The 25243-nt window shown below is 41.9% G+C and overlaps 1 protein-coding gene across 1 annotated transcript in view; it reads left to right on the forward strand.

Annotated features, from left to right (window-relative positions):
* Nucleotides 1–358: 358 nt before the first annotated feature.
* The window catches only part of LOC140727334 (coiled-coil domain-containing protein 122), a 49444-nt gene continuing 24559 nt past the window's right edge, over nt 359–25243 (forward strand). Inside the window, exons 1-3 of the mRNA XM_073044602.1 lie at nt 359–403; nt 3079–3197; nt 16714–17112. Coding sequence (XP_072900703.1) covers nt 3081–3197; nt 16714–17112 — 516 coding nt within the window. The 5' untranslated portion in view covers nt 359–403; nt 3079–3080. The remainder of the gene's footprint in view (nt 404–3078; nt 3198–16713; nt 17113–25243) is intronic.

The raw sequence follows: 25243 nt of genomic DNA on the forward strand, positions 1-25243 counted from the left end.
CGACCCCAACTCCGCCCAAATGCCACTGAGACCACGACCCCCGTCCCTCCTCCCCATCCTCGCACCCACAACCAAGGTGAGTCGGGCAGACGGCAGCGGAGCAGGAGCAGCTCTCTGGGCCTAGGGGTCGGGGTCGGGGTCGGGGTCGGGGTCGGGGTCGGGGTCGGGGTCGGGGTCGGGGTCGGCCCTCCCCTCCCCTCCCCTCCCCCCCCCGCGCTCCCGCTCCCCTCCCCCCCCCCCGCGCTCCCGCTCCCCTCCCCCCCCCCCCGCGCTCCCGCTCCCGCTCCCCTCCCCCCCCCGCGCTCCCGCTCCCTCTCCCTGCGCATGCGCACCAGCCACGCCGCGGAGAGGCGGCAAGGACAAGCCGTCCGTCTGATCGCCGAGCGTGTGGGGAAGCTCGATGGTAAGTTATCGTCAACCGAGCAAATTCGCGACCGAAAATCAACTGTTGTTAGACCGACGAAATTGATTAAAGCACGTCCTGTTACATAGAGGCCAGTCCCGGCGGGACGAGGTGGGAATACTTAATATTTAAAACGTGAGCAATCAACTTCCCGATTCGTTATCCTTTCTTATTCTTTGCTTGAGGTCTGTTTAATCCCTTCACAGATACTGCCTGTCCTGCTGAGTTTTTGTGGCATTTTCTATCTGATGTCACATTTCCAACGTTGAATTGATGGTTCTGTCATCTGTTGTGCTTCTCACCCCCAGTAGGATAATTCTTTATATGTTTCTGTTTAACTGTGTTTACGGTCAGCTTTCTGTGCCACCCAACCATCAACCTATGACACCAAGCCACAGAACTCCACTAAAGCAGCTCTCAGAGCCCTTTTCCCGGACACACTGAGTTGTGACTCCAGTGGGAATCTCCAACACTTTTCCTACATCAAGGAGCAAAACAAGTATAGTCACCTTTACACCAGGGGCAATTTACAGCAGCCAATTATCCTTTGAACAAGAATATCTTTAGGATGTGGGAGGGAACAGAAGCACTTGGAGAAAACCCACATGGCCATAGAGAACTCTATCTACAGAGAGTACTAACGGTCAGGATTTGTGATGCAATGGCTCTACTAGCTGCATCACTGTTTTGCTTATCTTGGAAATTAATACAGTCTATAAGAATGACAACTACAATCAATCTGGTTAATGCTGTCGCCTTCGAGAACAGCAGTACCCGCTGGGTACCTTTCCGTAATTCTCAGAAGGCAACATCAGTAACACTGACAGGCAAAATCTGTTCATCAACAGTTACTTGTAGAAATCCAGTGAACAATAAGTTGCCACAAAAGGAGTAAGATTTTTATGCAGAGAGTGGTGAGTGCGTGGAATGGGCTGCCGGCAATGGTGGTGGAGGTGGATACAACAGGGTCTTTTAAGAGACTCCTGGATAGGTAAATGGAGCTCAGAAAAATAGAGTGCTATGGGTAACCCGAGATAATTTCTAAGGTAAGGACATGTTCGGCACAGCTGAAGGGTCTGTATTGTGCTGTAGGTTTTCTATGTTTCTATATAAAAAACACAGTAGTTCCATGAATTCTTTAGAATGAATTAGCTGAATTCTTCTATATTTCTTTCTGTTTTTCAGGGTAGCAATAATTCTTTTTTAGAAAGCACAAGAATTAAAGAGTGAATTTATTGTAACATTTGGCAGTTCTGTGAAAGTAGAAAGTGCAATGAAATTCTGTCAGGGCATCCAGGAAACAGTGCAGTTAAGTCTGATAACTTAAGTCAGAGGAGTGCTTGCTTTCTTCTGACTCAGAAGGAGACCAGTTATTTTATCAGATCCATGCTAGCTCCCAGCAGAGTAATTCTTTCAGTCCCACTTCCCCTTTTCTTGTATCTCTACAACTTAATCTTTCTCAAATCCCTATCAATTGCCTTTAGAATTTTTTGCCACTTTTACTCAAGTGATTTACAGTAGCTAATTAGACTACCTTTGCGATCAGGGAGAAACTTGAAACTCTAGGAACATTTGCTGTTTCATGAAGAACATGCAGATTCCAAATTGGGGATGACACCTGGGTCACTCGAACTGGGACAAATGTGATTGGCATTTTAAGTAGGGACATAAAGAGCTACTCTTTTGTCCTCTGGTAGATTTGAATCAAAATTCATTTGAAAATGAGAGAGAGAGAGAGATGAGCTGCACATCAGAAATAGATTACATTATAAAAATTCGAAGATTTCAAATGTTTAACTTGTTTCTTCCAATAGATGCTGCCCGCACAATGAAAATTAAAGTTTCCCAGCATCCTCTCTGAGAATTTAGAATTGGCTGTTGATAGCTGATAACACAAGTCTCAGGAATGTATTAGAACTATGAGAATATATACTCAAAACTATTTTCATATCAGAAATTCTAACTCATATTATCTGGTATTTGGAGAATAGACTGACATCTGCATCATTTATTATTATATTGAAATTTGTCCTCTACTGTGCCTATTGTCTTGTTTATTAATTATTAATTAATTAATTATTGTACTGCCCTGCACTGTTTTTGTGCACTTTATGTAGTCCTGTGTAGGTCTGTAGCCTACCATAGTTTTTGTGTTGTTTCACATCATCTAGTGTAGCCTTGAGTTGTCTCACATAGTCTAGTGTAGTTTTGTGTTGTTTTGTGTAGCACCATGGTCCTGGAGGAATGTTGTTTCGTTTTTACTGTATACTGTACCAGCAGTTTATGGTCAAAGTGACAATAAAAAGCGACTTGACTTGAGAAGTTAAATCTCAAAACTTAGTCAAAATTATCCAGAGTGCAAGTATAGAATGCCTGCAGGTGCCACACCATTGGTTCTTCAAGTACATGAAAATTAAGCTATGCAATAAGCATTTACCAGAAAAGTCAGAAACAGAAAAAGGAGTGTTTTAAAGGCAAGGTGTGCACATTTTCCAACATGAAATTCATCACCATACAAATCTCCCGTTTTGTTTAACACTATTAATATACAAAAACTATAGAGGAAATCAAACCTTACTTAACAGTTCAGTATTTTGCTTATTAATGATGTATTTTGTTCAACCAGCTTAATTCCCATATGTTATTAATATTTGCTATGTCTTTTGCTTTTTAAGGTATGGCTGTCCAAAGCACAGAACTTTCTCTTTCAGAAATAGTTAAAGAAGTAGCACAACAACAGCAACAACAAACAGTTGAAGCAGACAAAAATAAGATCATTCTTGGTCACTTGCAGGTATTAGTTTATATTGCATTACGAGATCAAGGATATATGTTAATTAAAAGAAAGATGTCAAAAGTATACGCTTTGAATGCTGTTCATAAATTTCATTTCTTACATTGAATCATAATCAGAAAACATACTGGGAGGGAAGGGAAAGGTGTGTCTGGTTATAGAATCTCATTGAAAGTGGTGGAAATTCTAAAGGTGAGGATAAGGAAAAGGCTAATCTTGCTCTGGCAGGAAGAAGACAATGTGAGAGCACAGTCCAAGAAATAGAGGAGAGAGCTGAGAAATTTGCAACTCCCAAATATTTGGGTACATGCAAGTTCCCATGGATGTTCCTTTGATTCAGACATTTTTAGAGAAAATAAGGGGAGTTGAAGGAGAAGTTATTGAATAGGAGATTGGTGGGTAAAATCAAAGCTCATGGCATTGGGGGGAAGACATTGACATGGATAGAAAACTGGTTGGCAGATAGAAAGCAAAGGGTAGCGGTGAATGGGTGTTTCTCGGAATGGTGGGTGGTGACTAGTGGGGTGCCACAGGGCTCGGTATTGGGACCACAGCTGTTTACGATTTACGTCAACGATTTAGATGAAGGCATTGAGAATAACATCAGCAAGTTTGCTGATGATACTAAGCTGGGTGGCAGTGTGACATGTGATGAGGATCTTAAGAGAATTCAGGGTGACTTGGATAGGCTGGGTGAGTGGGCAGATACTTGGCAGATGACGTTTAATGTGAATAAGTGTGAGGTTATCCACTTTGGGAGTAAGAACAGGAAGACAGATTATTATCTGAACGGTGTAAAGTTAGGTAAGGGAGAAATACAAAGAGATCTAGGAGTCCTTGTTCATCAGTCACTGAAGGTGAATGAGCAAGTGCAGCAGGCAGTGAAGAAGGCTAATGGAATGTTGGCCTTTATTACAAAGGGAATTGAGTACAAGAGCAAGGAAATCCTCTTGCATTTGTACAGGGCCCTGGTGAGACCACACCTGGAGTATTGTGTACAGTTTTGGTCTCCAGGGTTAAGGAAGGACATCCTGGTTGTAGAGGAAGTGCAGCGTAGATTCACAAGGTTAATTCCTGGGATGTCCGGAGGTTAGAGAGACTGGGCTTGTACACGCTGGAATTAAGGAGATTGAGAGGGGATCTGATTGCAACGTATAAGATTATTAAGGGATTGGACAAGATAGAGGCAGGAAATATGTTCCAGGTGCTGGGAGAGTCCAGTTCAGAGGGCATGGTTTGAGAATAAGGGGTAGGTCATTTAGGACAGAGTTAAGGAAAAACTTCTTCTCCCAGAGAGTTGTGGGGGTCTGGAATGCACTGCCTCGGAAGGCAGTGGAGGCCAATTCTCTGGATGCTTTCAAGAAGGAGCTAGATAGGTATCTTATGGATAGGGGAATCAAGGGATATGGGGACAAGGCAGGAACCGGGTATTGATAGTAGATGATCAGCCATGATCTCAAAATGGCGGTGCAGGCTCGAAGGGCTGAATGGTCTACTTCTGCACCTATTGTCTGTAAATGAATGAAAGAACAAATATAACCAATCAAATTATTATGGTGATAGAGGAGAAATGGTTGGATCTCCATCAAAGGGAGAAATGAAAAGCCCTCAGACCATCCTCGTGGAATGAAACAGGAATTCAAAGATAAAGGACTAAACAATGGGAGAAAGAATTAAGTCAGAATGTGGTAAAAACAGGCTAACAAGATCTACCCATACTGGCTGGCTACTAGATTCTGGGGAGGTGATAGAAATGGGATGTGTTTAGTTGTGGAATAAGGGAAGATTTCTAGAGGAGGTAAAGTCAGTGATGTGATTGAGTTCCAGAGGAATTGTGAGAATTATCTGAGAGATGACGTTGAGTCTGTGCCAATTTGCCAAGCCACAATGGGTTTGATAACAATATTGGAGTTGGATGACCTTTCGTGAACAGTGTGCTGCAAGTTCAGGAGCAGGATTGAGGCAGTCAATTTTATACTGGCAGTTAGCAATAAATAGATCTAACGAGGGTAAGAAGCCAGGAAGGAGAGAAAGAGGCCTCTTGTCTTGAGATGAGAAGGGGTCCACAATCTTGGGGGGAGGATTCCTGGCAAGAAGAAAAGAGTGAGTAGGGAAGTAAAGGCAGCAAAAGTCATGCTCGTTGTCGCATTGACCTTGAGTCCTGCTTGAAGATCTGCCTCTAAGACTGACCTGCCTTGAAGCAGCTTAACACAGAACCTGAAAAAAATTAAGGAAAAACATTGGGTGAGAAGCCAGAAGGGTAAGATTTCTTCTCCCAATTCACATTTATGTGCCATGACAGTTGTTTTCCCCAGTCCATCTTAATCTCTTTTTGTGTTTTTCTGACCCAGGCTATCTTCAGCCTTGAGCAACCATAATAAAACTAGTGAACTGTTACTAATAAAGAATACAACTTGGCACAGGAGATTTGAAAAAGCACACCCTGAAGTTCTATCGATCATTGACTTCCACTGGCATTTTTAAAAACAAGTGGAACAGCAATGATGTTTTGACATAAATATGAAACTTTAATTTATTTGGTGCCTTTTGACAGAGACCATTTCATATATACTTCAGAGAGAAATCAGAGAACAATAAGAGATAACTTGTCTCCTAAGACGTGCAGCTTTGATATAGAAATGTACAGCACAAGAACAAACCTTTTCTGTTCTTCATCCGGGTTGATTGATGCCTACCTACAATAATCCTATTTGCCCAACTTAGACCCATATCGTTCTCTGCCTTTCCAATCCAAGAGTCTGTCCAAAGGCCTTTTAAAAGCTATAATTGTATCAGTTTCCACTGGCAGCTCCCAGATGCATTCACCGTGCCCTCGGGAAACATACACTTCAGATATCCTTTAAACTTCTCCTTCTCACGGTAAACCTCTGTGCTCTAGTTGTAAATGCTCCTGCCCCGGGGGCGGGGGGAGCCTTTTGAATATCTATCCTCCATGTAAATTTCTGTGACATCACCCCTCAGCAGTGAGTGCAATGCTTTACAACACAAGCAATCACTGATTTGGTTCAATTTCCACAACTTTCTGTAAGGGGTTTGTATGTTCTCCCTGTGACCATATGGATTTCTCCAGATTTTCTTCAACATTCCAAAGAGCTTTGGGTTAAAGTTAGTAAGTTCTGGGCAAGTTATGTTGATGCCAGAGGCATGGCAATACTTGCAGGCTGCCCCCAGCACATTCTCAGACTGTGTTAGTTATTGTATTATAAGACCATAAGACATAGGAACAGAATTAGGCCATTTAGCCCATCAAATCTCCTCCGCCGTTTCATCATGACTGATCCATTTTCCCTCTCAGCCCAATCTCCTGCCTTCTCCGCGTATCCCTTCATGCCTTCTCCAATCAAGAATCTATCAACCTCTGCCTTAAATATACATAAACACTTGGCCTCCACAGCCGCTTATGGCAAATAATTCCATAGATACACCACTCTGGCTAAAGAAATTCTTCTTCATTTATGTTCTAAAAAGATGCCTCTCTATTCGGAAGCTATGTTCTCTGGTCTTAGGCTCTCCCACTATAGCAAACATCCGCCTCAAGTCCACACTATCAAAGCGTATCATTGATAGGTTTCAATGAGGTCACCCCTCATTCTTCTGAATTCCAGCGAATACAGGCCCAGAGCCATGAAATGCTCTTCATTTAACAAGCCATTCAAACCTGGAATCATTTTCGTGAACCTCCTTTGAACCCTCTCCAATTTCATCACATCCTTTCTAAGATAAGGGACTCAAAACTGCTCACAGTACTCCAAGTGAAGCCTCAGTTTAAACTGGAATTGCTGGGGGGTGGGAACCAAACTGAAGTGATGGAGGAAAGGGAGGTTGGCTCACAAATAGAGAAAGCTTGGAGACAGTGCAAAAGGGAAGATAGGCAGGTGATAGAGAAGGGACGCGCTCAGACCGATGGTTTGAGATGTGTCTATTTTAATGCGAGGAGTATTATGAATAAAGTGGATGAGCTTAGAGCATAGATCAGCACTTGGAGCTATGATGTTGTGTCCATTACAGAGACTTGGATGGCGCAGGGGCAGGAATGGCTACTTCAAGTGCCAGGCTTTAGGTGTTTCAGAAACGATAGGGAGGGAGGCAAAAGAGGTGGGGGCATGGCACTGTTGATCAGAGATAGTGTCACAGCTTCAGAAAAGGAGGAAATCATGGAGGGGTTGCCTACAGAGTCTCTGTGGGTGGAAGTTAGGAATAGGAAGGGGTCAATAACTCTGCTGGGTGTTTTTTATACACCACCCAATAGTAACAGGGACATCGAGGAGCAGATGGGAGACAGATTCTGGAAAGAAGTAATAATAACAGGGTTGTTGTGGAAGATTTTAATTTCCCAAATATTGATTGGCATCTCCCTAGACTGAGAGGTTTAGATGGGGTAGAGTTTGTTAGGTGTGTTCACGAAGGTTTCTTGATACAATATGTAGATAAGCCTACAAGAGGAGAGGCTGTACTTAATCTGGTATTGGGAAACGAACCTGGTCAGGTGTCGGGTCTCAGTGGGAGAGCATTTTGGAGATAATGATCACAATTCTATCTCCTTTACCATAGCATTGGAGAGGGATAGGAACAGACAAGTTGGGGAAACATTTAATTGGAGTAAGGGGAAATATGAGGCTATCAGGCAGGAATTTTGGAAGGATAAATTGGAAACACATGTTCTCGGGGAAGCATACGGAAGAAATGTGGCAAATGTTCAGGGGATATTTACGTGGGGTTCTGAGTAGGTACATTCCAATGAGACATGGAAAGGATGGTAGGGTACAAGATCCATGGTGTACAAAGGCTGTTGTAAATCTAGTCAAGAAGAAAAGAAGAGATTACAAAAGCTTCAAAGAACTAGGTAATGATAGCAATCTAGAAGATTATAAAGCTAACAGGAAGGAGCTTAAGAATGAAATTAGGAGAGCCAGAAGGGGCCATGAGAAGGCATTGGCAGACAGGATTAAGGAAAACCCCAAGGCATTCTACCAGGTATGTGAAGAGCAAGAGGATAAGAGTTGAGAGAATAGGACCAATCAAGTGTGACAGTGGAAAAGTGTGTATGGAACTGGAGGAAATAGCGGAGGTAGTTAGTGAATACTTTGCTTTGGTGTTCAATATGGAAAAGGATCTTGGCAATTGTAGGAATGACATGCAGCAGACTAAAAAGCTTGACAATGTAGATATTAAGGAAGAGGGTGTGCTGGAGCTTTTGGAAAGCATCAAGTTGGATAAGTCACTAGGACCGGATGGGATGTACCCTAGGCTACTGTGGGAAGCAAGGCAGGAGATTGCTGAGGCAATGATTTTTGCATCATCAATGAGGACGGGAGAGGTTCCAGAGGATTGGAGAGTTGCGGATGTTGTTCCCTTATTCAAGAAAGAGAGTAGGGATAGCTCAGGAAATTATAAGCCAGTGAATCTTACTTCAGTGGTTGGTAAGTTGATGGAGAAGATCCTGAGAGACAGGATTTATGAACATTTGGAGAGGCATAATATGATTAGGAATAGTCAGCATGGCTATCCAAGCAAGGCAGGTCATGCCTTACGAGCCTGATTGAATTTTTTGAGGATGTGACTAAACACATTGATGAAGGTAGAGCTGTAGATGAAGTGTATATGGATTTTAGTAAGGCATTTGATAAGGTGCCCCATGCAAGGCTTATTGAGAAAGGAGGCATGGAATCCAAGGGGACATAGCTTTGTGGATCCAGAACTGGTTTGCCCACAGAAGGCAAAGAGTGGTTGTAGACAGGTCATATTATGCATGGAGGCCGGTGACCAGTGGTGTGCCTTAGGGATCTGTTCTGGGACCCCTGCTCTTTGTGATTTTTATAAATGACCTGGATGAAGAAGTGGAGGGATGGGTTAGTAAATTTGCTCATGACACAAAGGTTGGAGGTGTTGTGGATAGTGTGGAGGGCTGTCAGAGGTTACAACAGAACATTGATAGGATGCAAAACTGGGCTGAGTAGTGGCAGATGCAGTTCAACCCAGAAGTGTGAGGTGGTTCATTTTGGTAGGTCAAAAATGATGACAGAATATAGCATTAATGGTAAAACTCTTGACAGTGTGGAGGATCAGAAGGGTCTTGGGGTCCGAGTCCATAGGACACTCAAAGCTGCATGCAGGTTGACTGTGTGGTTAAGAGGCATACGGTTCATTGGCCTTCATCAATTGTGGGTTTGAGTTTAAGAGTCAAGAGGTAATGTTGCAGCTATATAGGACCCTGGTCAGACCCACTTGGAGTACTGTGCTCAATTCTGGTCACCTCACTACAGGAAGGATGTGGAAACTATAGAAAGGGTGCAGAGAAGATTTACAAGGATGTTGCCTGGATTGGGGAGCATGCCTTATTGGAATAGGTTGAGTGAACTCGGCCTTTTCTCCTTGGAGCAACGGAGGATGAGAGGTGACCTGATAGAGGTGTTCAAGATAATGAGAGGCATTGATCATGTGGATACTCAGAGGCTTTTTTCCAGGGCTGAAATGGCTAGCACGAGATGGCATAGTTTTAAGGTGTTTGGAAGTAGGTACAGAGGAGATGTCAGGGGTAAGTTTTTTACGCAGAGAGTGGTGAGTGTGTGAAATGGGCTGCCAGCGGTGGTGGAGGCGGAAATGATAGAGTCTTTTAAGAGACTCCTGGATGGTTACATGGAGCTTAGAAAAATAGAGGGCTATGGATAAAGTCTAAGTAGTTCTAAGGTAGGGACATGTACAGCACAGCTTTGTGGGCCAAAGGGCCTGTATTGTGCTGTAGGGTTTCTATGTTTCACCAGTACTTGATTAAGTCTCAACATTACATCCTTGCTTTTATATTCTAATCCTCTTGAAATGAATGCTAAATTCATATTTGCCTTCCTCACCACAGATTCAACCTGCAAATTAACTTCCAGGAAATCCTGCACAAGGACTCCCAAGTCCCTTTGCACCTCAGGTTTTTTTATTTCCTCTCCATTTAGAAAATTGTTAACCCTTTCATTTCTTCCACCAAAGTGCATGGCTGTACACTTATAGACACTGCATTGCATCTGTCACTTATTTGCACATTCTTCTAATCTGTTTAAGGCATCCTGTAGCCTTTCTACTTCCTCAAAAATACCTGCCCCTCCAACTTCCTTCGTATCATCTGCAAATTTACAACAAAGCCATCAATTCCATCATCTAAATCATTAACGAATAACATTAAAAAAATCAGTTCCAACACAGATCCCAGTGGAATACCAACAGTCACTGGCAGCCAACCAGAAAAGGACCCCTTTATTCCTTCTCTTTGCCTCTTGCCAGTCAGCCACTGCTTTATCCACGCTAGAGTCTTCCCTGTAATACCATGGGCTTGTTAAGCAGCCTCATGTATGGCATCTTGTCAAAGGCTTTCTGAAAATCCAAACACACAACATCAACCAATTCTCCTTTGTCTATCTTGCTTGTTATTTCTTCAAAGAATTCCAAAGATTTGTCAGGCAAGATTTTCCCTTGAGGAAACCATGCTGACCACAGCCTATTTTATCATGAGCCTCCAATAGAGTGGAGTGACATTTGCAAATTTTCCAGTCTTTCAAAACCATTCCAGAATCTAGTGATTCTTGAAAGATCATTACCAATATCTCCACAATCTGAGAATGCTGGGGTTTACACCATCTGGTCCAGGTGATTTGTCTACCTTCAGGCCTTTCAGTTTCCCAAGAACCTTCTCCAAAGAAATGGTAACTTCACACACTTCATGGCTCCTGACACCTGGAGCTTCCACAATACTGCTGGTGTCTTCCACAGTGAAGACTGATGCAAGGTATTTATACAGTTCATCCGCCATTTCCTTGTCCCCCATTACTACCTCTCCAGTATTGTTTTCCAGCAGTCCGATATCCACTCTCACCACTCTCTTACACTTTGTATTTCAAGAAACTTTTGGTATACTTTTTAATATTGTTGGCTGGATACTTTCATATCCCATCTTTAGAATCAGAATCACATTTATTATCAGCAGCATGTACGTGAAATTTGTTAACTTAGCAGCAGCAGTTCAATGCAATACATAATATAGAAGAGAAAAAATAAATATAAATAATAATAAATCAATTACAGTATATGTATATTGAATAGATTTTTAGAAATGTGCAAAAAACAAAATATTTTTTAAAAAGTGAGGTAGTGTCCAAGGGTTCAATGTCCATTTAGGAATTGGATGGCAGAGGGAAAGAAGCTGTTCTTGAAGAGTGTGTGCCTTCAGGCTTCTGTACCTCCTACCTGATGGTAACAGTGAGAAAAGGCATGCCCTAAGTGCTGGAGGTCTTTAATAATGAACGCTGCCTTTCTGAGACACTGCTCCCTGAAGATATCCTGGGTACTTTGTAGGCTAGTGCCCAAAACAGAGCTGACTAGATTTACAACCCTCTGCGGCTTCTTTCAGTCTTGTGCAGTAGCCCCCCCCCCCCCCCCCATACTAGACAGTGATGCAGCCTATCAGAATGCTGTCCATGGTACATCTATAGATGTTTTTGAGTGTATTTGTTGACATACCAAAATCTCTTTAAACTCTTAATGAAATATAGCCACTGTCTTGCCTTCTTTATAACTACATCGATATGTTGGGACCAGGTTAGATCCTCAGAGATCTTGACACCCAGGAACTTGAAACTGCTCACTCTCTCCACTTTTGATCCCTCTGTGAGGATTGGTACGTGTTCCTTCGTCTTACCCTTCCTGAAGTCCACAATCAGCTCTTTTGTCTTACTGACGTTGAGTGCCAGGTTGTTGCTGCAGTAGCACTTCATTAGTTGGCATATCTCACTCCTATACGCCCTCTCGTCACTACCTGAGATTCTACAAATTGTCAGCAAATTTATAGATGGTATTTGAGCTGTGCCTAGCCACACAGTCATGTGTATATAGAGAGTAGAGCAGTGGGCTAAGCACACACCCCTGAGGTGCGCCAGTGTTGATGGTCAATGAAGAGGATATGTTACCACCAATCTTCACAGATTGTGGTCTTCCGGTTAGGAAGTCGAGGGTCCAATTGCAGAGGGAGGTACAGAGGCCCAGGTTCTTCAACTTCTCAATCAGGATTGTGGGAATTATGGTATTAAATGCTGAGCTATAGTCAATGAAAGCATCCTGACATAGGTGTTTGTATTGTCTAAGTTGTCTAAAGCTGTGTGGAGAGCCATTGAGATTAACCTTCAACTAAGTTTTGCTCTATTATATGCTCTCTCTTTGACTTTTATGGTGGCTTTGACTTCTCTTGTTAGCTATGGTTGTGTCATCTTTCCTTTAGAATACTTTTGCTCTTTGGGATATTTATATCCTGTGTTTCTGAATTGCTTCCAGAAATTCCAGCCTTTGCTGTTCTGTAGTCATCCCTGCCGGTGTTCTTTTCCAATCAGATCTGGCCAACTCCTCTTTCATACCTCTGTAATTCCCTTTACTCCACAGTATAATACTCCACTGCATATTATCTGGATAAAGCTTTTTTTCTTCACTCTTACATTAAAAAATGTGTTTTTGTATTTTTCATCAAATTTGCTGCTAATTTCCACCTTTCTCACTTTGTTTTCTGGTCCATAGCTATCTTGTTCCTAATTTCCTTTTGCTTTCTATTCATTTTTCAGAATATGTCAATACCTATTAAGAACCCAGACTCCCAGAATTATTTTAATTACGCTTTCCATCCCACTTTCTGTAGAACCCCTTCTTTTATGTCAGTTTCTTCATGTCTATCACAGTTGTTCTGACAACTGCACAGTCTGTGCCATTACTTCCAATATGTTGCTCTCTTGAACTACAGGAGGGTCATTCACCACACTGGCATTACCAAGGAAGTGTTGCTGGAGGCAAGGAAGAAGAGCCAGCGTTTTGGTTAGGTCAAGATAGTGCGAAATTCGGCTGCTACTTCCTAGCAAACTCCTGGCCAATGTACAATCTTGGACAACAATCTGTGTGAGCTGAGAGCCAGAATCTCCCACCAATGGGAAACAAAGCACTGTAACGTCTTGTGCTGGTTGTTGGAGGAGATACCAGACCAAGCCATTGAATCCATTGTCTCTGTGTTCAGAGTGGACAGGTCTAAAGACCTCTCTGGGAAAAGTAAAGGTGGGGGAGTATGTTTCATGGTGAACAATGGTTGATGTGACTTGGCTACCATGCACACCCTCAAATCCTTTTGTTCCCCGGATCTGTCGACCTTTCAGGCTGCCTAGAGAATACACATATTTATTATTATAGCTATGTACATCTTACAACAGGTTGATACCAACCTGACTCTCAATGAACTATGCGAATCCATCAATATCCATGAAACCACACACCCAGAGGCTGCTTTCATCATTGCCCAAGACTTTACCAAACATCAATGACTAGAGTTTATCCAAAGTTCTGCCAACACATTCAGGTGAGCACACGGGGAAGAAGCATACTCGACCACTGCTACTCTCCCTTCCGCAACACCTATAAAGCACTTCTCCGCCCTCCATTTGGAGAGTTTGAACTTTCCTCCATCTTGCTCCTGCCCACCTACAGGCAGAAACTGAAACAGGAAGCGGCCATATTGAAAACCATCCACTGCTGGTCCAACCAAACAGACCCAATGTTACAAGACTGCTTTGACAGCGTCACCTGGGTGGTATTTCAAGCTGAGAACATCTACGAATACACAGAAGTGGTCACAAGCTTCATTTGGAAGTGCATTGAAGACATTGTACCCCAAAAATCGGTCTGGGTCTACCCAAACCACAAGCCTTGGTAAAGGGTTCAGTGTGTGTTGTTCTCAGCACAGGGGATAAAGCCTTCGCCTCCAGAGACCAACAGGAGCTCAAGAGATGCCACTATGATTTACAGAGAGCCATCAAGGTGGCAAAATGGCAACACAGACAAAATCCAGTCACAATTCTGTGACAATGACACACACAGCTTATGGCAAGGACTGCACACCATCGCGGACTTCAAGAGGAAACATAGTGGTACAGCCAACATTGCTGCGTCACTCCCGGACGAGCTAAATGTTTTTTATGCTTGATTCAAAGTCAACAGGACTAAACCCCTGATGAGGGCGGCCAACAAGACCTGCACCTTGGTCATCTCCATTGCTGAGGTACATAGAGCATTGCTACGTGTCAATAGCCATAAGGCAGCGGGGTCAGATGGCATCCCAGGGCGGGTCCTCAATATGTGCGGAACAGCTGGCTGGTATGTTTGTGGACATTCTTAACCTCTCCCTCTCCCAGTGTGTAATGCCCTCCTGTTTCAAATTGTCAGTCATTGTCCCTGTACCTAAGAAAACCGAGGTAGCATGCCTGAACAATTGGCACCCTGTCACACTCACATCGATTATAAGTAAATGCTTTGAGAGACGGGTTAAGGACTACATCTGTAGCATGCTACCACCCACAGTAGACCTCCTATAATTCACCCTCTGATGAAACTGATATACTGATGAGGCCATAGCCACAGCACTACACACCATCCAAAAGTGGAGAAGAGGAATGCATACGTTAGAATGCTGTTCCTGGACAACAGTTCAGCATTCAACACCATAATTCCCTCCGGACTCGACAGGAAGCTCAGAGACCTCAGCCAGCACCCTGCCTTGTGTAGCTGGATCCTAGACTTCCTGTCGGGTCACCAACAGGCAGAAAGAATGGGCTCCATGACCCTCAGCACAGGTGGTCCCCAGGGTTGTGTGCTGAGTCCCCTCCTCTACCCCCATTACAACCAAAATTGTGCTATCACACACAGCTCCAATCTGCTGAGCAGCTTTGCAGAGGACACAACGTTGATCAGCCTTATTTCTAGCGGTGACAAGACAGCCTACGGAGGAGAGGTTAACACCCTAACACAGTAGTGCCAAGATAACAAACATTCCCTCATTTTCCAAAAAGCAAAAGAGCTGATTGTGGATTACAGGAGGAATGGAGACAGACTCATCCTGATCAACATCAGTGGGATTGCAGTTTCAAGTTCCTAGGTATGCATGTCAACAAAGATCTCACCTGGACTGTACACACCGGCTGTGTGGCAAAAGAAAAGAGTACAACTGTATCTCTTCCACCTCAGGTGACTGAAGAAATTCGGCATGGGCCCCCAAATCCTCAAGATCTTCTACAGGGGCACCATTGAGAGCATCCTGACTGATTGTAATCACCACCTGGTACGGGAACTGCACCATCCTTGATCACTGCAGAGAGTGGTATAGAGAGCCCAGCGCATCTGTGGATATGTATTTCCTCTATTGAGGATATTTTACAGCAGTAGATGTGTAAAGAAGGCCTGAAAGATCATCAGGGACACCAGTCACCCCAACCATAAACTGTTTCTGCTGCTTCTGTCTGGCAAATGGTACCACAGCATTAAAGCCAGGACCAACAGGCTACAGGACAGCTTTTTTTCTAAAGCCGTTAGACTTATAAATTCACATGTCTGTACATTGCAACGGAGTCATTTCACAAAGATTTTTACTCCTTCACGTTGAGGAACGAATGTAAGATTTAAATAGATTCAAATTCAAATTCCCTTGTCCAATGATTTTCCTTCATTATATCTATGTCATTTTCTGTAATTCTACCTTCACTCGTCAGTTTAAGATGGCGTTAGTGAAGCACAGCACTGACTTGCTAGTTGCAAACAAAACTATTAACTACTTTATTAATCACACTTCTTCTCAGAAATGATCACTGCAGTCAATAACCTGTAACTTCCCTTTCAGAGTTGAACTTTTGACCCACTTGTACAACCTGGTATATTTTGTGGTGTGAACTGAAGTTTCAAAGGTGCAGGATTGTGTGGCGTGGTGGGTACAGGCTGAATCAAGGTGCCAGGGCCCAAGCCCAAGATCACGGAATGAGCCAATATTTGGCTGTTGCTAGAACGGACTTGGAGATGGTTTGAAGAGGCAGAACTGAGGTGAAGCAGAGTCAAGGTGCCAGGTTCAAGTCTCTGCTTTTCGGCTGATTACTTTTTCCAACAAATACATTTAATATTGGATAATTTTTCTCAATGAATAACTGAACAGTATAATGTTTTTTTGTATTATTTATTTAATTTGGTTCTCTTTAACTTGCTTTAGAACTTGTATGAAGATCTGATCACATTTTAAGTCATATTTATGCAGAAATAGAGATAATTCTACAGGGTTCACAATCCTTCTAGCACTACTGTATACCTACTCATGGGGCAGAATTCTGGAGTAAAATCCAGAGCTGGAGTCCCTGAAGTAGTCCTGTGTTGAGTTCAACACTGAATGTTAATCCCTGCAATACCCAATACTGCTGGTGCCAAACTATATCAGTCTCTGCCATTCCTTTGGATTCATCAGCTGTGTGGAGAGCGGGCAACAAACAGCTTGCTCTCCGTATCATACTGCCCACACTTGCGTATCGTGTGGGCACAACAACCATGGTTGACTCCAACCAGTGAAGGGCCTCATTACAAAATAACACTGAAATAATCTAAGGTATGTTTGCTTCATTGATAACTAAATGGCTGACAATACAAATATAAATTCACATTATTTTTTTCTCAGGCCAGATTGTTTGAAATGGAGAAAGACAATAAATCTGTTCTTCAAGAACTTAGAGTAACCGAGATTCAGACATACCAGTTACAAAATGAATTGGAGAATCGCCAACAAAGCTGCGCTGAACTGGAGGCCCAACTCTGGAGTCTTAATGCAAGCAATTTACAACTTAAGTTTGCTATACAAGAAGAAGAACAAAAGTATTTGAAGTTGTTATCTGAAAATGAAAAATATCGTAAAAAAATGTTGGTTCACAAAGAAATGACTAGTCAGCTAGAAAATAGAACTCCAATCATGATGCAGCTAGAAGAAAAAATACAGATGGTCAAAGATTTAAAAGCAAAGAAAGAAGAACTAATAATAGATCTTATGAATCCTGAAGGGAATACAATAAAACAAGTACAGGTCTGAAAATTTCTCCCAAAATATTAAATAATGTGTTATACTTCTTTGTTATTTACCTTTTTTATCTGTTGTATATTGCTTTTATAATGAGCCTCGAGACCTCATACCTTTAAATATTGGCTCTTCCTTTGAGATCTAAACTTTCAATAATATTACTAGAAATTGAACTGTTAATGCAGTCTGGTAATTATTTTAAGCCACTAGATATACTATATTCTTCCCCCTGAAACTTAGCCATAGTCATTGAAAATAATAGGGCAACATATCAGATTTGTTTTAAGTTTTAAACAGCAAAATGTAAGCAGGCATATAGAAAAAGTCATATACCACTGTATCAGACTTTCTTCCATCTACATTCTTGAATTAAAAGTAAGCTGAAAAGATTGGAGTGAGTTAACCTCTTCAACAAATCAGAAATGTACAACTAAATCATCAGAGTCAATATTCCTGAAACCAGAAGCTGACCTGCCATTATTTAGCCTGCTGTACTGAGCAGGAGCCAAAACACTCAGTTAAAGATGACCATGTACTTCTTAGCATTTGTATGTTGAACCTCAAAGAATCATTAAGTTTTCTCTTCTACCATTGGGCAGAAGATACAAAAGCCTGAAAGCACATACCACAGACTCAAAAATGGCTATGACCTTGCTGTTATAAGACTATTGAATGGTTCCTAGTATGATAAAATTAGCTCTCCTCTACAATCACTCTGAACACCAGTTCCCCACAAGGCTGTGTACTCAGCCCCCTGCTGTACTCACTGTACACCCATGATTGTGTAGCCAAGTTTCCATCAAAATCAATATATAAGTTTGCTGATGACACCACAATTGTAGGCCGTATCTTGGGTAATGATGAGTTGGAGTACAGAGAGGAAATTAAGAACCTGGTGGCATGGTGCGAAGACAATAACCTATCCCTCAACGTCAGCAAGACGAAGGAATTGGTTGTTGACTTCAGAAGGAGTAGCGGACCGCACGACCCCATCTACATCAGTGGTACACAGGTGGAACAGGTCAAAAGCTTTAAGTTCCTCGGAGTGAATATCACAAATGACCTGACTTGGTCTAACCAAGCAGAGTCCACTGCCAAGAAGGCCCAACAGCGCCTTTACTTCCTGAGAAAGCTGAAGAAATTTGGACTGTCCCCTAAAACCCTCGCTAATTTTTATAGATGCACCGTAGAAAACATTCTTCTAGGATGCATCACGATGTGGTATAGAAGTTGTCCTGTCCAAGACTGGAAGAAGCTGCAGAAGATCGTGAACATAGCCCAGCACATCACACGAACCAGTCTTCCATCCTTGGACTCACTTTACACCACACGCTGTCGGAGCAGTGCTGCCAGGATAATCAAGGACACAACCCACCCAGCCAACACACTTTTTATCCCTGTTCCCTCCAGGAGAAGGTTCAGGAGCTTGAAGATTCCTATGGCCAGATTTGGGAACAGCTTCTTTCCAACTGTGATAAGTCTGCTGAACGGATCCTGACCCGGATCTGGCCGTACCTTCCAAATATCTGGACCTGACTTGCACTACCTTACTTTCCCTTTTCTATTTTCTAATTGTGATTTATAATTTAAATTTTTATTATATTTACTTCGATTTGTACTCCAGGGAGCACAAAGCACAGAATCAAATATTTCTGTGATGATTATACGCTCTAGTGTCAATTGTTTGGTGATAATAAAGTTAAGTATAAGTATTGACCTCACAGTCTACCATGTTATGACCTCACACCTTATAGTCTACCTGCAATGGACTTCCTCTGTAAGTGTTACATTTTATTCTGCATTCTGTCATTGGTTTACTCTGTACTACATCAATGCACTGCATAATGCATTTATCTCTATAGTGAGTTTGAAAGAGTTGTGGTATTCAAGATAAAATAAGGATGCTTAAGCTGGTGCCCATGTTGACATTGCTTCCATAGTACGTACACCATTGCTACAGTAAAGGTCCAGGGAGTTGTGATCGCTGTCTCCGAAACATTCACCCACCAAGAGATCTGTCACCTGACTAGGTTCATTGCCTAGTACTAGATCCAGTATGGCCTCTCCTTTAATTGGCATATTTACATATTGTGTCAGGAATCCATCTTGGACACACTTAACAAATTCTGCCCCATCTAAAGCATTTGCACTAAGAAAGTACCATTCAATATTAAGGAAGTTGAAATCAAATAAAACAACAACCTTGTTATTGTTCCACCTTTCCAAAATCATCCTCATGATCTGCTCTTCAGTGTTTCTGTTGCTATGGGGGAAGGATGGCGGGGACTCCATAGAATACTCTCAATAGGGTAATTGCTTCCTTCCTGCTTCTGTCTTCCACCCATGCTGACTCAGTAGTTGATATCTCCATGACATCCTCCCTTTCTGCAGCTGCGATACTATCCCTGATTAGCAGTCCACTCCTCCACACCTCTTACCACCATCTCTATCGTTTTTGAAACACTTAAACCCCAGAACATTTACCAGCCATTCTTGCCCTTGTGACACCCGTCTCTAATGGTAACAGTGCCATAATTCCATGTACTGACCCATGCTCTAAGTTCATTACCCTTGTTCCTGATACTTATTGCATTAAAAAGTCACACTTCAACCCATCCAACTGACTGCAATTATGCCTTTTCTACTGCCTATCTTTCCTTATTGTCTCTACATGCTGCAGCAACTGCCTCATCCATTAATCTATCACTCTGGTTCCCAACCCCTGCCAAACTAGTTTAAACCCTTACAAATAGCTCTAGCAAACCTGCCCACAAGGATTTTGGTCCCCCTCAAGTTCAGATGTAACACGTCCTTTCTCAGAAGATATCCTAACGATCCACAGATCTGAAACCCTACCTCCTACGCTAAGTCATTAGCCAACAATTCATCTGCCAAATCATCCTATTTTTATCCTTAGTGGTATGTGGCACAAACAGCAATCCAGAGATTATCACCCTGGAGGTCCTGCTTTTCAGCTTCCTAACTTGTTCCCTATATCCACTCTTCAGGATCTCCATCCCTTTTCCTGTATATGTTGTTGGTACCACTATGGACCACAACTTCTGGGTATTCACCCTCCCCTTTAAGAATGCTGTGGACCTGATCTGAAATGTCCCGACCCTGGTACCTAGGAAGCAACATCCAGCAGTCTCTTTCATGTCCACAGAAACTCTTGTTTGTTCCTCTTACTATTAAATCCCTTATCACTACCACTTTCCTCTTCCCCTTTCCCCTTCACTTCTGATCCACATAACCAGACAATGCCAGCTTTCCACTGGTAGGTAGTTTCCCCCATCAGTATCCAAAGCGGTATACTTGTTATTGAGGGGAATGGCTGCAGGGTACTCTGCACTATCTGCTTATTTCCTTTCCCTCTCCTGACAGTCACCCAGCTACCTTCCTCCTGCAACTTTCTGCTACTGCCTGTAAGGAGTTTGTGCATTCTCCCTGTGACCGCATAGGTTTCCTCCCACAGTCCAAAGCTGTACTGGTTGGCAGGTTAATTGATCATTGTAAATTGTTCTGTGATTAGGTGAAAATTAATATTGGGGGATTGATGGCAGCGTGGCGCAAAGGGCCGGAAAGACCTAGTTCACGCTGTATCTCAATAAATAAATAGACTTGGGTGTGACTATCTCCCTACAGCTCTTATCTATCACCTCCTCATTCTCCCATATGAGCTGATGGTCATCCAGTTTCATCTCAGTTCCCTAACTCAGTCTGTAAGGAGTTGCACCTAGGTGCACCTCTGCAGACGTAGCAATCATGCGGACTGGAGGTCTCCAGGATCTCCCACATCCTCCATAAAGAGCACATCACCGACCTGGGATCTATTCTCAGGACTCTAGCTGGGAATTTTTTTTTTTAATTAATAAAAATCTCAATCTAGCCTCTGCCACTTCTCATCAAAGCCTCAGCTCCCCATACCAATTCTGACACACTCCCACAATGACTACCTCACTTCTTTTATTGGCCCATGCCAAGTGCTCAGTAGCTCAAGCTCCGCAGAAGGTCCTGCCAGGCCTCACACACTTTTTGAATCTGTGCCTAAACTCCACAAGCAACAACTTCTGCGATTTCAAGCTCCCTTTGATCATCTGTTGGATTAGTGAGGAATTGCCAGATACAGTACTTTTCCTCAGCATATGGATGAAGAACCTTGTTGCCACTGCAAGGAAGACAAGGCTAAAGGCTAAGTAATATGTCAGAATCTACATCCTGCACTCTGGATTCAGTGCAACTAATGCTTAAATGACCTAACCAGCTAAGAATAGTTAAATACAATTTATACACAGACACCTGTATTCTTGTTGCAGGAGAAAAGAGGTAAACATAAGGGAGATAAAGATCTCTAGCGGTCCATCTCCTTGCATTTGGAGATCAGTGGTGCTTAAGTATCTCCCAGCATTTAGTAATCATGGAAAAAATGTGAATGAGGAGTGGAGGGTGTCTCTCACTTCCATTATGACACAAACGTTCATGACCCATGTGTCAAATAACACTCAGGTATTAATTTGATTAAAAAGTGTAGAATGGGATCACCTTAATGATTATTTGCAACATTCTTACCAGTATCAATTTGTGGAACTGCAATGGACTGCAGTTATTGTAATGAGGAAGTCCTGATGCAGGGTCTTAATCTCGCTGACCATTCCTTTACTTACACAGATGCTGCTTGACCTGCTAATTTCTTCCATCTGTCTGGGGTTTTTCCCCTCCAGTGTCAATTTGTGTGGAAAAATACTTTTATGCTTGCTGTAGAAGTCAGTGGACATTAAAGAATCCTGTTCCTGCATTCTGATAATGGGGTGTCTTCGCATTTATAGATAGTGAATTTTTATTAAGTGACTCACACTTCACAGATGAGCATTGAAAGTAGTGGAAAATCAATATTAGAGGAACAGCTCTGAACGAGCTCTAGTCAGTTGGATATATGCAGTTCCTTTGGGTTGTAGATGAAGTGGAGAACCACTAAGCAGGAGCAGACATGTTTGAATGCATCAACAAGCATACAAAGCCACGATTTGTAAAGATAATGGAGGAATTCACCTCGAGAATGAGTGGGATAATCTAATGGGTCACTTTCATAATGTTTCCTTTCATAAAGGGTATGACCAACTAACAACTGAGTCCATGTATGCTTTTGTCATGGTATATAAACTTGAATGACAAAATGACAACACCATAAATAGGATATTGCCTACCTTAACCTTGGCCTTACTTCACTTACATGTTTCAGCACAACATATGTGACATTCAGTTTAACTGTGGAGACAGGGAAGTACAACATTCAAAGACCTCCAAACCACACAGGATATCAAGTGAGACCATCTTTTGAAACCAAAGTGGGAAAACAGAACATAAGATGATAGAAATCTAAAATAGCAGAAAATGCTAACTTGAAATGTTAACTCTGTTTCTCCTCCTTCAAATACAGGAGGGACAGTGGTCACCATTGCTTTTCCTGAGAGATTGTGATGATTATAGCACACTGGAACAACTTTAGTGAACCCTGCATTAATCATGGCATTCCAACCAGAAATGTGAATAGAAGGTGTTTTGCTTTCATCTCCTTCCCCGTCTTTTTTATTCTCATACATTCTACCCCATACCATCCCTTTTACACATCACCTTCCATAATGTTTGACAAGGTTCTTAACATTTCACATTGCTTCCCCAGCAAATGCAAGGCCCACCGTTGTTCAGCGTTTTATCTAGTGCACTGTAACCATTCTGGTGATCCTAACTGGGACTACCATCCTGAAACTTGCCCAGTCCCACATTTGGTGGAGATGTAACACTCATATCAGTACCAGTGTGTTTCACTAGTGTCATAAGGCATGTCTATATTGTAATTCCCACAAGGGATTTCTACTGTAAATTTGCAGTAAAAACATAGTTGCATGAAAACACTTGTATACACAACTTTGGAGCTTGCACATTTATAGAAACACTCATAGTTGGTGAATGCTCCTTGAGGTTCTAAGGGTGCATAAATTGCAATAAGTTCTGACAATGGAAGACTGCCTAAAGTTCAAGGCTAAGGATCCCTTAATTTAACCTGAGTACCATCCATAAGCAGTTAATATGGGGAGCCCAGAAAAGATGTAGACCATTGAAAGGTAATGGCATTACAGACAATAATAATGCTTGGACAGTGAGTCCAAGACAATTGCCTGAAGTGATACCTTGAGACATATTCATATTTCTTTGGGATATCAACTCTGTATCCATACACTCTGTTTTTCATGGCTATATAGTTTTCAAGCTGCATCTCTGCTGTTGGCTCCATTTTTGAAATATTTTTCCAAACACAGGTAGTCTACTAATTGTTTTTTGGACATTGTTTGGAAATAGTATTGGATTCCATTATGACTGCACATACAGCTGAATAATGTAAAATGTTTTTGTAGCTATGAAAAATTAGTTTCTGGTCTAAATCCGCAGGTTACTGGCACAAGGATAGTCATACTTAGCACCTTCAAAGAAAGAAGTGAATATCACACATACACACAGACAAAACATTGGAGGAACTCAGCAGCCCAGATAGCATCTATTGAAACAGTCAACATTTCAGGGTGAGACCCTTCATCAGGACTGGAAAGAAAGGGGGAAGATGCCAGAATGAAAAAGAGGGGGAAGGGGAAGGAGGATAGTTAGAAGGTGATAGGTGAAGTTTGGTAGGTAGGAAAGGTAAAGGGCTGGAGAAGGAATCTGATCGGAGAAAAGAGTGGACTGTGGGAAAAAGAAGAAGGGGAGGGGACCCATAAGGACGTCAGAAGAGGTAAGAAGCCTGAGTGGGAAATAGAAGAAGAGGGGAGGGAGAGGGAAATATATATTTTTTACCAGAAGGAGAAATTGATTTTCATGCCATCAGGTTGAATAGCACACTCCTATCATTCTTAAGAGTATGTCCTATAGTACAAATTGGAAGAGACTTGCTACAAGAGATTAGAGGCTAGCTTTTTGTTAAAATTTTGCTCTGTTTCTACTTCTCAACTAGTGAAATTGAAAACAGCCCCTTTCTCAAAGTTTGAGGAGCCTATAAAAACTGAAAATTCATCAGAGATACTCCTGGTTTTCCTCTAGAACTTTGTCAGATTTATGACAGAAATTCTAATTATCTGCATATGAAGGATTTTCAACAATGCACTGTACTGCAGCCACAAAGCACATATTTCATATCACGTAAATTTGTTTCTGAGTCTGAAGAAATTGCTTGTACGCTCATTCAGAAGTGCTATCTAAAATCCTTTAGTAAACATGTTTTCCCATAAAGATCGTGTGCATTGCATAGTTCTGATCACATAGATTGCCTGAAGAGTATTTTATCCAATTATAACTTTAACGCATTAACCACAACTTCTGATGGAACTGGAAAGCAAAAGCAGAAAGGCATTGTGGAAAGTATCATCCAGAAAGCAATATTAATTCATAAGAAAGTTGATCTTATCCTGACAGACATTCGTTTTGGATGAACAGAAATAATTAAAAGGAGCATTATTCTTTTTAATCATATCTAAGCACAAGGGCATGAAGTTACATTTATTTAATATGTACAGATTATTCTTCCTTTGATTAATGAAATTTTGAAATAGTTTGTTGAGATGTGGATTTAGCTCTGCTAGAATTCTGGTGCTAATTTACAAAAATTCCTATTTTCAGCTTGCTGATCAGTGGCACTTCCTACAGAACCCAATAATGAGCTAGAAATGAAATGAGAATAGAGAAAATTGAGTTAGCTGTTGATTCAGTGATATTTCTTCTGTGTGTAAAATTGCTGGTGGTACTTTTATTACTCAAGCATTGGTTCTGGAAAGACCAGCATTTATTTTCTACAATGTCCTATTTGAAGCTGTTTTTTGGTTTGTCAGTCCTATCAATGATGACATCTACAGGTTTGTGCTAGAGGAAGTTCAGAGTATTCACATTTATTTTTGTATAAGACTTCTGATTGATTAAGCTATGCGAAGGTTAACAGAGTTTCGACACCTCGTCAGATATATGTGAGGAGGGTTTTCTTTGGATGACTGGGCATATTTTTATCTTTCTCATTTTCATTGCCTTGGTCAATATGCCATCAATTTTGATGAAGTTAGTATATTTTGTAGTAGCAGTTTGGTACAACTGAGTAGCT

Source organism: Hemitrygon akajei, chromosome 5, assembly GCF_048418815.1.
Source record: "Hemitrygon akajei chromosome 5, sHemAka1.3, whole genome shotgun sequence".
In the NCBI taxonomy this organism is placed as follows: Eukaryota; Metazoa; Chordata; class Chondrichthyes; order Myliobatiformes; family Dasyatidae; genus Hemitrygon; species Hemitrygon akajei.